General features: G+C 40.1%; 2 protein-coding genes across 2 annotated transcripts; both read left to right on the top strand.

Moving 5' to 3' along the window:
* Positions 1-8,707: 8,707 nt before the first annotated feature.
* Positions 8,708-11,485, top strand: LOC114879004. Its single transcript, XM_029193456.2, has 4 exons — positions 8,708-9,503; positions 9,573-9,805; positions 9,868-10,625; positions 11,347-11,485. Exons 1-4 carry the CDS (start codon positions 8,855-8,857, stop codon positions 11,483-11,485), a joined length of 1,779 nt encoding a protein of 592 aa, XP_029049289.2. The 5' UTR covers positions 8,708-8,854.
* A 1,701-nt stretch (positions 11,486-13,186) lies between these two features.
* On the top strand, positions 13,187-14,095 carry LOC114879007. The gene is made up of 3 exons (XM_029193458.2): positions 13,187-13,290; positions 13,363-13,724; positions 13,815-14,095. Exons 1-3 carry the CDS (start codon positions 13,187-13,189, stop codon positions 14,093-14,095), a joined length of 747 nt encoding a protein of 248 aa, XP_029049291.1.
* Positions 14,096-14,389: the final 294 nt, after the last annotated feature.

Below are 14,389 nucleotides of genomic sequence, written 5' to 3'. Positions count from 1 at the left end.
TTTCTGTATTACAATATTTCATATTCCACGCTTTGTTATAAAATCGTATCATGAACATTTTCAAGCATTCATATGTTTTATAAATTTCTATTGAAATATCTGAAATAGAAATAATGTTTAAACGCGAAGTGCAAGAAGACCTAGCCTGAACTAAATAAAATGAAATACAATAAAAATGTAACTACTCATGAGTATAATCATACCCATGGTCACTGTGCTAGCCAACTACATATACAACCAGTAGCCCGTGTCGATTCGGACCATTCGTCCTACGACATGATTGGGCACCGGAGGAACCATAAAACATGCGACTCACCGTTCGCAGATATGCTCTTCTTCCGACAGTCAAGTAGAAGGATGGACAACACCAGGTAGGAGGCTGTCTTGTAGGAGAAGATTCATCTGTAACAAAAAAAGAAGAATTACGGTTAATTTTGCAAATTATCAGTTTTTATTCTAATAAAATTATATGTATATAAGTTTCGATTTTATAAAGTATTAGCAATTTAAAAAAAAACTCTCAATTATCAAGTTTTGAAATTGTAAATCATTCTATTTTAATAAAAAGCAATTAAGTGACGTACCAAGACGGAAGTCGTGAAGAAAGCCATCATCAGGATATCCAGGAACTCGGCAAAATCAAAAAATTCATCTGTAACAAAACAAAAAAGAATTACGGTTAATTTTGAAAATTATTAATTCTTATTGTAATAAAATTGTATATAAATTTGGATTTTATCAAATATTAACAATGAAAAATAACTCTCAACTATCAAGTGTTGAAATTGTAAATTATTCTACTTGAATTAAAATTAATTAAATAAAGTAATAAGATACTTACACTCTTTCCTTGTGGAGCAACGCCCAAGACTCCTCTTCAGTGGTGCTCTGACTTTAATACCGGATATATCGAGAAATTGAAACAAAAAAATTAAAAATAAAAATAAAAATATAAAGTATTTGTAACGCGACCGTGAATAATTTCGGGCGAACAATTGTTGAGACTCTACTTTCGCGATGGAAAAAGAAAAATCAGAGCCGCGATGCTCTAGAAAATATTTTATAATACGCAGCAAACACTGACTCTACTTTCGCGTGATTCCTAATCATACAAACGCAACTCTATTCAGGGCCAGTTCGCCCTTGCAAAAATCAAAACATTGGAAGTATGTTCGTACAAACACTGACTCTACCGACCGCATTGCGCGCGGTCACAACAATTTCTGAAAGAAAAACTTAGTGAGCAGGGATGGGCTGGGTGGAAATATACAAAACAACATTCTTCTTATTGAGCTTTCGAAGTGTAAATACTGTTATTAATGGCTTGTAAATGAAAATATCTATGTTCGTGAGATATATTCGACGAGCACAAATATTGTTAAAGCTGAATATTGATCCTGGATTGAAATGAAATGTTTTAAATAATTGTTGATAATTATTTCAATGAATATTACATCGATAGAAAATCATTTTGTAATAAAGATAATAGACTACTGTATTAAAGCAGAGGATTTTTGTTGTTAAGATTGTAAGCATACTACAAATTGTTAGAAATTCTATTACAGCATGATTTATAAATTATCTAATTCTTTTCAATAAGCAAAATCCAATAATTAATCATGCTTAAAGAGCATATGATTTAAAAACGTGATTCTATTTTAATTTAAACTTACATCAAAAGTTGGATATTATAATATAATTACTACGATTTAACAAAAATAGATTGTTTAAAACAATTAGTAATTGCAGAAGAAAAGCAATCATTTGCAGTAGAATACGAATTATTTCAATTTTGTTTTACTTTAAAACGAATGTATTAAAATACTAGACGAAATTATTTAATAAAATGAAAAATTAATTATTCTTTTTCTATGAATTGATTAAAGAAAAAAAATATCTCTTATCTTCTCTTTCTTGACCTTGGTACCAATTGAATATAAAAAATGCTTACAATTAACAATAAAAAAAGAGTAATAATAAATGTTAATAATTGATTAGAATAAATTAAAACAATAAATCCTTACGAAATTCAATTGCAAACCCATATCAGGTATCATGGCGTCCTTTCAACATCCATCAAATATCTGTAACAAATAAGAAATACGAATTTATGTTAATAAAATTTAATCAACAATAATAAAATTATTAGTAATACACGATCGAACTATAATTTATGCAAAATATTTTAATAGGTACAATGTGTACCTACTACTTATGCGGAAGGTTGCTCTCAACACGTGTTATCTCTTCGAAGCTCGAGAGAGCAATGGCGAGACCTTCCTTCCCATCGGAGACCGATCAGCACCGTTCGGTATTATTCGGTAATGTTCGTCCCCAGCTGAACCGAAGCCGGTAGACGAACAGATCTCATAATATTACGATGCTCGAGAAAGAACGTTATTAAATATCAAACAATAAATTGTGTGATATAGTATTAAAAACGTTCAATATTTGTTAGGAAATCAACGATATAAAAGGGAAAGTAATTCAGATTCTGCTGTTCCAACCTCATTATGCAATCGCGACAAGAGCAAAAATTTTCAACTCTCGTATTTTTGAAGAAACGCCGAATTAATGTCAAAAATCAAGAATCTAGACTTCTCTTCGATGTTTCTTTCTGTTTTTTGTACTTTCAACGCCAAATATCGGCAATTTAATTTAATGTTTGAAGATAATTTAACCTTACCTGTTGCAGACACGAAAAAGACAGACAAAGCTTCGAAGAGGACTGATGTACTGCGTCACACTTCGCGCTCCTAACCCTTCAGCGATGAATCTGATTGGTCGAAATGGGAGGACGCCATAATGGAATTGCTTCGAAACTTTAACACGGAAGTGGTTCCGTCTAAGAATATTGAAATAAGGTTAAGATTACTTTTTCCAATTTAAAGCATCGAAATATAGAAAAGAAGATAGAAAAATGCATAAGATATTAATGATATTTAATAAATTATCGTCATAAAAGCAGAATAAATGAGAAATATGTTATTCTAATTCGTATCTATATCGGCAAAATAAAGTATAAATTTTCAGCTTACGCATTTCTGAATACAATGATGACAGAAATCATGACTCCGGTCTTCTCTTCAACTTTGTCTCTTGTTTTTCGTATCTTTGATACCTAATACACAATTTAATATAATATTTTAATACTGTTTGAAGCGATGCAAGCGTCGAGGCTACTTCACGTACACGAGCTGCGTGTCAATCGCAGAAAACGAATAAACTGCGCTCTACAGAAAATATGAGGAACTAAATTTGTGGTCTGTTTTACCTTTTTGATGTCTTTCACGAGTGAATAATGAACGAAATCGTAGTTCTCACTATTTTTCTAAACGGAGGCTTGTAAGTACATAATCCCCTGTGTGCCCGTTTTGTTCTATCTGATCCAAAGAATATTCTATCCGAACCGCAGAAATGTTTATATTACGAATAAATTAACGCAGGTGAGTCCGATCTGCTATTTTCCTGACCGTCGACAGATATCAATTTCAATATTTTATAACTTTTTGACGATTTGGGTAATATAAAAACCAGACTAAGATTCTTTAAACCTCCTGAACACGTTCCTCTTTCTTTGCAAACTGTTCAGTAGGGACGACGTAATTTGAGAACTCGTTTCTGGGGATTTTTTTAGGGACTGTCGGTAAAGTTTACAACGCTTGATTCTAAATAGAGTAGATGGCGTTCGTTCTCAAGTCACAAACTCAAAACCTCTTGAAAACAAAGGCATGTCTAGTCATGTTGGATCTGTAATCATTGATAACGTGCTAGAAGACCGTATTGCTAGTGTCATCTTTGTCTTTGAATTCCTATCGTTAGATTTCTAAAGTAGCTAGGAAAGATTTCCTGATGAATCCCCTAGAACATCCCACTAGTGCCAACAAAGACGAAAGTCAACAGGAAAACGCGGTTTCTTGATTTGCAACCAGGAATTCCCTGATTTGCAACATTGCTACAAATTCCACAAGCGCGATTTTAGAATTCGAAACATTGCTGCAAATCGAGGAACCCGGCTCCGGCGCATTTGCAACATTGTTGGGAACAGCAAAGATTGTTTTGTGGCGTTTGTAAAAATGTTAGGGATACAGAGATCTAAGGGGTGCAAGGGTGTAAAGCATACGGTGATATAACGAATACAGGGATGGTCCTGGCGAGTCCTATAAAGAGGAATGAAATAATAAATAATTAGGAATGGTGGTCACGGCGATGTCAAAGAGGGATAAAATAGTAAATAACTGGAAAGGATGAGCCGAGACTCATAAGGAGATATAAAATAATTTTAAAAAAGAATGATGAGCCGAGGTCCACAAAAGGGATAAAATCATAAATTTCATCCCCCTTATGAGCTTATTCAATAAGTTAAGGGAAATAAATAAACTCGGAAAATATTGTAAAGGTATACGTACGTTTAACAGACAGATCATTCCTATAGAATCAAATTCGTCATGGAACAATGTAGGTATCCCAAAATTGTAAATCGTTTACGGTTTAATCGCGTTTTAACCGTACAAAATTTAGTCATACATAGAAATGTATGTCTCGATGCTGCACGTACTTCTTACGAACCCGTCTTAGAATCGACCCTGCACAATAGCTGACCCACATCCTATCCGCGACTTAGCCGCTCGATACCCATGGCACGTAGCATTTTCGGAGGCAACGCGAACTGATTTGAAAAGAGTAACGGCAGTCGGATTTTTCAGGCACGACGACAGGCAATCCTAGCTGCTTCCTCTCTGTCGATACTCCTTAGCTTTTTAACGCTAGGACAATCAATTTCAAATTAAAAATAAATTCTCAATATTCTGAGACTCTTGAAATATTTGAGTTATTCTAAATTTCTTATGGGGATGCTATTACGTGTATAAAATTTCATTCTGTTTCAATAACGAATACTTCAAGATCGCCGCTGTACAATTCTAAAATTCTAGAATTGAAATAGCTGAGATTGAGTCATCATGAAGTCACTGTACTTAACAAACGCTTCGGGCATTGTCTTAGATTCCGGACAATAGTTCATGAATCTCATATTAATAGATTTGTTACATCATCCCGGAATTACTCCCTCGTTAGGTGAACGATCGAACGAGATGAATGGTTTCGTCGGCGGATCGGGAAAATCGGTGAAAGTTTTCTTGTCTGTGGCCAAAGCGAACCACCATCGTGTCAGAAACAGGTGTCACGTAACGAGTTCGAGAATTGGTTTACTTTCCTACGAGCACGATCTTCGCAGTCTGCTCTCGTTTGACGCAACTGAGATCACCGGTAAGATGAAAGAACGGAAGCGTGCAGACATTGTGTTCCTTGATTCTATGTTACGTTTGAAATTATGGGTGGCGATTTAAGTAGCGCGGAAACAGTATCATTGGAGGTGTCATTTCCGCTTGCTAAATGATACCTTAAGCTGTCATAATGTCCACTTCCCTGTACATTTTCATTCCTGCTATAAAAGATTCCTCGAGCTTAGCGAAACGAAATTCTTCATTTGATCCCATACATCTGTAGAAATCATTGATAATTGGGTTTATTATTAGAGTTACGCAAGCAACGAGAGAAACGACAGTTCATTGACCAACTTAATTGACTCCTCCTTTCTACAAGGTGTTAAAAGGAAGACACGTGAAAATTGAAAGATACACAACACTTAATTACAACGAAAAAGAATTTCTCTTCTCTCTTAATGTTTAATGACATATGATTTCTGTGTCATATATAAGTATACATGCTATTTGATCATATTGAAATTGAATTAAAAATCTAGCTCTTAACTTTAGAACTATCTACTCAAAGATACTCAAGTTTTCATAATCACCTCAATATTTATGATTGTACGGTTCTCAGATACTATTTAAAGAAACGTACCGTTGGCAGCCGTCACGAAGTGTGATTAATATCCCTGGATAGAATTGACGATCTCGATTGACAGCTGCTTACGTGACGATAGACAGGGTTACGCCGGACGTTTGAAAATTTTTATGCCCACCCAATATGTAACGTGTCCCAGTTGCTTGGTTCACTTCGAACACGTGCAAACCAGTTCCGATGCACCGCGTCAGTGCAAATACTTTCAACCGTGTCTCCATTTTCCGCGTTCGACGCCTTCCGATTTCCGTCCGTTAGGCGCGTTTTCGGGGAATCTTTCGCGGCAAACGTCGACGCGATTCGTTCACCTACTTCTCGACAAACTGGAATTTCTCTTTTTCGTTTACCAGCCATCGCGAGAAGAGCTTGTCGTCAAGCTTGTTAGCACTGAATCGTTAGCAATTATCTGTAACCAACTTTGCTATTCGAAATCGACATACAAGATCAACGAACACGATAAGAATCTACGTGGCACCAAGAAATTAAAACTTCCAAAAGTCAGTCGATGGACCAACGCTGATCGAAGGGGGTTAAACGAATTCCAACATGGTCAGAAATATTCAAAAACAAAACGGTATACCGTACGAAGCAAGACGAATCGTGGTATCGAGCAATGTCCATGGTATGTTTGTGGGCTAAAACTTGTATCTAGGCTGGTACGAAATGAAACGAGCACGTTGCTGCACCATGGGTATCGAAGGTCGAAATAAAAAGAAACAGCAAAAAGGAAGAGAACGCATAACTCGTTTCCGTGAACGAGCTGGTCCACACGATCGCTTTTCGGCGGTCGAGCAAGCCGGTCGTCGCTCAACCTACCTGACCACCGGCCGGGTCAATAGTAGGTCAATGAAATTCATTCGGACGGCCCATGTTCGTCACTAGAATCCCCTGATTCTTTTCAAATTCCATAATGGAAAATCATCAGTTCGAAGGAAACTAAAGATCAATTTATTTTAATGCTATGTCCCGTGCGTCGCGGACTTTACGGCGGAGTCCTCGAGGACTATAGAAGAGCATGGTATCAGTATAACTTTGAGGACCTCGGTAAAAGTTTCAAAGTCCAAATTCTATCCATCTAATGGTATTGAAGGCCAAAAATCTAAGTTTCCACTAAAGATAGAGGGAGCAGAGCCTAAGTCCAGTGCGTCGCCGACTCTCCGGACGGGTTTTTGGTATCCATAGGAACTGTTTTTTGCCAGTTTCTTCAGCTAATTTCTTGATCATTTACATCCTTGGTATCAATATCCACGCGGAACGGCACATTAAAGCTTTCTCCAAGCCGAGAAACGACACGAGGAAACAGAGTTCGTAATTATTCATAATCTACTTTGTCTAGGTGTCACGGATGTTCGGAGCTGCACGTCATTGTAATATCGTTCAGGAAAACTCTGAATCAAGACTCAAGACTCAACTCTGAATCAAGAACATTATCGTAGGCTGAGAGCCATGATAACAACAGCTTTATGGTTCGTTTTTGTCGAATGTAGGTTGCTGGTGTAACGCGTTCGAGCCTCCAGTCCGGATAATGGGAACACCTTCACCGACGATCTGTTAGTGAAAACCTCTCTCGAGGCGGAGTTACTCGAAAATTTGTATCAGGACAACGCTTATTACAGTGGCTGGTACATCTTCTTTTAATCAAAAATAAGACCTGAATGTGTAACTTTGAAATGAACCGAAGAATGAAACGAGACAGTGCGTAATAAATATCTCATTACAAGCTCCAAGCCGATACGAAAAGTTACGAGCACGAATGAATCTGCTTAATATTCCTCGCGTAGATCTTCCGCATCGAACCACCTCCCTTGCGTCGTTTTTCGCGGTACGTTCTAGATTTCACTCTCGCGTTCCACTTTTTTGTCGTTTGTCATCGTTTATCGTTGATTCGGAAATCGAGTCGCCCGCTTCGTCGAAAGTCCACGATCACCGTTTTTCTCCATCCCCGCCAGCATTCCTAGACGTCTTGCGTCGACAATCGAACGATAATCGAACTGGATCACTTGCGAGATCGCATCAGACCGGTCTGAACCCGCGTAGACGGTGCAACGGTCCATCCGATTCGCAGTTTCATCGGGAAATCGTTCGAATACAGTTCTGCTGGACAGTTACAATCGACGTTTTCTTAACGGTGTCGCGTTTCCAATATAGAAGACCTGAAGTTCGAATCAAATCGAACGGACTTTTGTGAAGACCATCAACTTCGAAGACTGCAGTCGTTAAACACTTTCGACGACGGAAACACGAAAACCCCATTACACTAAAACAACTTGGAATAGTGTACACATAGTAGCTCGCACGCTTTAAGCATGAAAAAGAATACGGTTGGCAGCTTTTCCATCAGCTTTCACCTGGAGCGAAGGCAAATCGTGGCCGGGCAAAGGTAGGGTCGCGTTGCATACGAAAACTTGAACGTCCATTGGGCCGGCTACGCCTTTGACAACGCGAGCGAGCATAACCCGAAGCTTGGCTGGTTGCAGCCAGAGAGGAGACGATAATGACCTTCCTCGGCGTAGCCGTGGACGGAGTAGGAGGGCCTTTGACACACTTGACGCTCAGGTGAATCGTAACCGAGAGCCGGGAAGCTCGTGGTTAGTTTTAAGCCGGAGATCGAACGGAGCGTGTCTCGCGAGAGGGAAGAGACAGTGGTCGAAGAGGATAAGGACGCGGCATGAGGACCAGGTGACATGGACATACGTAGAAGAGATCGATCGGGATTGCGCGAGGCGTGGAAACTCGGCGAGATCGAGGAGCTAGAACATTAAAGTCGAAAAGAGGCTGATCGAGGACAGAAATCGTTAACCAGGTCGAACCTAGTGGAGGGGACAACGGATGCAATAAAAGGTGCACGTGGGTTGGTTTGAAGAAATCAAAAGTGCAACAAAGTTGTATTTCTTGATCTACATAGAGATACTTGGCGAATTTTTCAATCGTGTTCGTGAGAAAAATAGGACAATTCGTGACACTGTGAACAAATCTTCGTCGAACGGAGATGTATTCAAGGACGCTGTTAATAGTCGCGTGTTTATGCGTGGCACGCGTTCATTCGCAGTTCTTCAGTTTCAAAAACTTGAAAGCTTACACGAGGATCTTTAAGCTGGACGGTCTGCTGGCGAACGAGACCGGTAACGAGCTGTGGAACGGATTGCTTAGAGACTGTGACCGATCAGTAACGTTCTCGTGTATACAGAAAAACGCTTACTCGTATTTGGACAACGTTTTCGTGGAACGAGATAACGTGACCGTGTTCGAGGGGCTGACGCTGACGAAAAACAGTCTCGATTATGGAACGTGTCGGAAAAAGGAGGAGCAGGACTCGCTGGACGAGAACCTAGTCGGAGGATCTAGCAAGGATGACTGCTCGAACGAAGCGGAAAGTGAAGGAACGGAGGGAGAGGAAACGGGTCGACAATTCGAGGAGGAACGAACACCTTTGGAGGAAGTGACCGATGCTTTGCGTAAAAGAGCCTTGAAATTCCTTGCTACCAGAGATTACGAGATTCGATTGCCGGATTTCTTCTTCGAGGGTGCTGCGATCAAAATCAGTCCTCGCGAAGTGGATGAAAACGGGGCCTTGGTGAGGCTGGATTTCGGTGAACAGCGTTTACAAAGCGAGGGGAGGATTTTCTTCAAGAAAATCAGTAGGTTATAGCGAAGAGGAGAATCGAAGAGAATCTTTATAAAATTAACTAACAATTTCCTTATTTCAGAAAAATTTATTCAGAATAAATTGATGACGAGCTTGCTGGCGCTGCTGCTCATCATCAAGCTGATAAAAGTGAAATTCATGTTCGTGATACCATTCCTGTTCGGCGTGGGCACAGCTAAGAAGCTTTTCCTGAAGCTGTTACTTTTCTTCATACCCGCGTTCGCGCACATTTTCAAACTGTGCTCGAGTTATTACACCACGCACTCTACAAAATATCATCACCATCATCATCAGGTAAATGTCGATGCTAAACATAATCATTGTACCAAATATCTTCTAACGTTATTCTATTTCAGATCGCGCATCATCATCACCACGTTCCAGTTCCAGTACCAGTTCCAACTTACTACAACCATCATCATCATCATCGCGACGAAGAGGAGTTCGATGGTTACGACTACGCTCATCCTCATATTCAATACCGAAAAGACATGGAAGAGCTGAAAGAGTGGGGCATCGAACCGTACGAAGAGCCTTACGACCAACATACCGAACCCGTAGCTGCAGCCAGCATTCCTGGCCGAGTTCCAGGAGTACTTCCAGCACCTTTTCCAGGACCCGCGTACGCAGGAACGTACGGTGTGCCGCAATACGCGCCAAACGTTCAACCAGTTGCACCTCCTTATCAAGAAAAACGTCCCCCCGTGTCGGCTCACAATTTAGCCTACTCGGCCTATGCTGACAATCGTCGAACGGTTGTCCAACAACAGCACGCAGCTCCCGTTGTGAACGTTCCTTTAAACCCTGTTAATTTACCGTCAACGATGTTGCCGACAGCTACGAACGTGAAACCTCCTTACACCGTGCTGGGAGCGCAAAATGTGCGACAGGTGTCTCCGAAGAATTCGCAAACGGAGACGAAGGTACCTGTCGTCAGACAGAGACAAGGTTACGACGATGAATTTTACGGGCCAATTGTTGGTAGACTCGAGGAGATCTTTAGGCAATTGAGATTCAACGACGAGCCGTGCAGGGAGAGGCTGGTGTGCAGCATGTACAAGAACCCGACTGTTTACTCGCCACATAGTAATCTCGTTTCCAACGAACTCTCCAGGTAAGGAGGCAATGTTGAAGTATGTGATTAGAACGTTGATCTCTCCGTCGGGAAGTTGGTTATGAGAATAAACGGAAGTCGGTTTAAGATTTCGAGGACGGATGGTTGAGATATTTCTATTAGTTTGAATAGTATATGGATTAATATTACAAAGATAGATTTCTTCTGTAGACGCCGTGAGTTAAAATTATCCAAAAATTTCCAAATTCTGTAGGAATGTGCTTAAAATTTCGCACTGACCGATAAACCGGGCCAAGTAATTATACGTTTATCCGCGTTCGAATTTCGATCGGCACAGGCGTCGATCACCGAAGAGAAAGGTGGCCACCGTTCCAAATCGCTCGAACATCGAATCACGTTCCACAAACCTGTCTCTTTTTCTCGTTACGTTCTTTATATCGAACGCTGTTCACGGTCATTGCCAAGCAACAAACAATACCATACCAAGCGCAGGTGGAGATATTCCTCCGACCAGAAACACGGAGTTATTAGTTCCGGTAGGAAGTGCGTAATGCTTGTGCTGCTCTCTAACTAAACTAATCATCCTGTTAGCGAGTCTCCACTTGCTAAATGGCGAAAGTAACACAAATATTTGTCGAACGAATACGCTTACCCGTGAATCGTATTAAGATTTACCTTTTCATAAATTATAGATAGCTAAATAAAGATATCTATGTGTGTAGAATTTGTTATTAATTTATCATATTTCTCTTCGTTGCAGAGACCCACAGGAGTTGAAACGAACAGGAACCGAAAGCCCGTCTAGCCAGAAATTTCACAGATATCTGAACGCGGCCAGATTGGGTCAAGACGGTGGAGACTGCCTAAGAACCTATCCGTGCCACATAAATACCGAGTAAACCTGACGTGGATTTTTCTTTCCAATTTTAAGGATCACCGAATACCAGTACGCGCAAACCACGCATTCAAATCTCAAGCGCGAGCATTGAAGTCTCCAGTCCAGGCGTTGAAGTCTCCGGCGCGAACGCGACCGGTTGATTCCGCTAAGCAATCGCGCGGTCAATTTAGGGCACCACGAGTGCGCAAGTTCTGCTTGGAACACGAAGACGGGTGCATTCTTTTGGTCAAAGGATGTCACTTGTCGTATTTAATGTAATTACATGTTTTGCACTGCGACGAGAATTTTCCGAATTTTTCTCGTTCCTCGAGAACTTCAGCGTTTGCACTCGTGGTAATATCAAGGTGGATTTATAATGTGTGGAATATTAAATCGAATGAGAAAGAAGAAACTTTCTCTTCGATTTAATTAAGCATATTTTGTTTAGGGATGTAGATAGATGATTGGAAATTATGATCGATAAAGTCTCAATTATTTTTCCGTTAGTAAATTAAAATTGAGCTGTTGTTCAGCATTGAATTTAAAGATTCTTATTGGAAAAATAAATTCCTTTCTTTTCTGATGAAGTGTCAAACGCTATTGACACCTTGTCAGAAATATACAAATATGATTTCTGTATTAATTTGTTTGGGATTCATGTATCGTATGTAATTAGAAAAGAATAATAATTAAGGTGTACACATGGGTGAGCTTGTAACTACTATCCTGTAAATTATTATGTTGAAGGTATGGAATTTTGAAAAAAAGAATTCCTAATAATAGATATAAGGGTGTGCTTGTTTATTGTTACGTTCTCGGGTGCCATACCCAGTTATTTATTGTATTTATTAAAATTTTAATGATGTATAAAAAGTAAATTATGTACTGTACAAAGTGTAAGGATGCTTCGATCATGCTACCTCGAAGTTTCAATGTATCCTATTGTTTTGTTCGTAATAAATTCTGTAAAAAGAAAATCTACCAGTGTTATATTTTATATTCCCTAAACAAAATGATAAATGAAGTTTCATCTTTCTGGTTTTCTATAGAATAGCATATCTCACAAATTATTATCTTATTATTTTGCAATAAAAAGATTTAGCAAACTATCTCGACCTTTTAATTTTCTTAACGAAAGCAATCCACCTTAATATAATTAATAACACCTAGTGTGCAGCACCTGTTGAATCAAAAGCTTACGCAAGCCTGGCTTAAATTTCCATATAAAATCACTTTCTAACCAGTTTCCAATTATGCTGATTGTTCCCTCTTCATAAAACGTTTTTACTTTCATCTATTCTCTTCTCACGATCAAAGCTCGAGCGATTTCACCTTACCGTCGTTAGATTTCTTCTGCTCGTCCCGTCTTTTCCCTGAAAGATAGCGTTTCGAAGCTTCGAATCGAATTTCCGAGCTCCATCGTCGATGGTCGCGAAAGCAATTGACGAGGAATCTCAGCGACGCGATAGGAGACCACGTCCAGAACCGGAAACGGAGGGAAGAAATGGATATCGAAACCAAAATCGTCCCACGGGGACCAAGCACGGGAGCCGTGAAAACATCGTCACCCTAGATAATGAGGCTTTCTTCTTTCCTTTCAATCGGCCACACGTCCCTGATCAAAATTCATCGACCGTGCGTGGCTTCCATCGGCTATAAAACCGCGTTGTCTTCGTTCGAACCGGCATTCGGTGTTTAGCCTCGCAAATCGGTAGTAGCCGTCATGAAGTTTCTTACGATCGTCGCGTCCGTCGCCCTTCTGGCTGCCCTTGCGTCCTCGGAAAGGACGGAGACCACAGCCGAGACCCTTCGTAGCATTTATTACAGGTGAGCGTGTGAACAACGAAAGAAATCATAATTTTAATAAACATACTACATCATCGATCATCTATCTTGCAGATGCATAGACAACGAATCGATGTTGTCCTGCGTGAAACCAAAGGTTCTGGCTTACCTGAGCAACGCAGTGAAACAAGACAGACTCGCGATCACCGACGATTTGGCTGTAGTCAAATCGAGAGACTTTCCTGAAGAGAGCAGCGAGGAATACTATCCTTCGCACTATGACTCTGTGGATCCAGCTAGGAAAGAACTTCTGAGGTCCTTGATGCTGGAGAAACTGGACGCGTACCTGTCGAGCCATCAATTAGAGGCTAAGCTACCAGAAGCTATCGCAGGATCCAACATTGTGCCCCGATCCTTGGTCGACAGCATGCCCAGAAGCCTGACTGTCCCTCTGTCGGACTCTTCAAACGGTCAAGGTAACAAAATTTACTTATTAAAATCTTTCGGAATGTCGAAGACATTCGTTCAGAGGAAATTGTAATAATTAATTAAAATCGTTTTCGTAGGCCGTGGATTCGTCAAGAAGGTCATGATACCGTTCCTGTTGGGTCTGAAGTTCAAGGCTACCGCCCTAGTGCCACTAGCTCTTGCCCTGATAGCCTTGAAGACTTGGAAAGCACTCACTCTGGGTCTCCTCTCCATGGTCCTCAGCGGAGCGATGATGATCTTCAAGCTGACCAAACCCAAAGTCGCCTACGAGGTCGTACACTACGGACACCCTCCAGTGGAACATCCTCCTCATTGGGACACCGCGGCGCATGGTCCCTACAGGGCGTACAGGAAATAGGCTGACACGAAGACTCGACTTCCTCCCCTAGATCTTTCTATTTAATATTTATTCGCGCGACTCTGACTTATTTATAATAAAATCTTTTACATGGTCTCATCAAACCTTGTCTGTCACTGTCACCCTGAAACACCCCAGTCACTTTCGATTTTATTATTTGTTCATCGTGAAAGTTGTCGATTATTTAAGAATTCTATGGTTGTTTTTGTAAGTCAAGTATCGTGAAGACAACATATCTATTAGAGGAAAAGAAGTAAAAGTAGATGATAATTTAATTATTGAAAGATTTGTCGG

The sequence above is a fragment of the Osmia bicornis genome, chromosome 9 (assembly GCF_907164935.1).
Source record: "Osmia bicornis bicornis chromosome 9, iOsmBic2.1, whole genome shotgun sequence".
In the NCBI taxonomy this organism is placed as follows: domain Eukaryota; kingdom Metazoa; phylum Arthropoda; class Insecta; order Hymenoptera; family Megachilidae; genus Osmia; species Osmia bicornis.
This window is presented reverse-complemented; position numbering and strand designations above follow the sequence as displayed.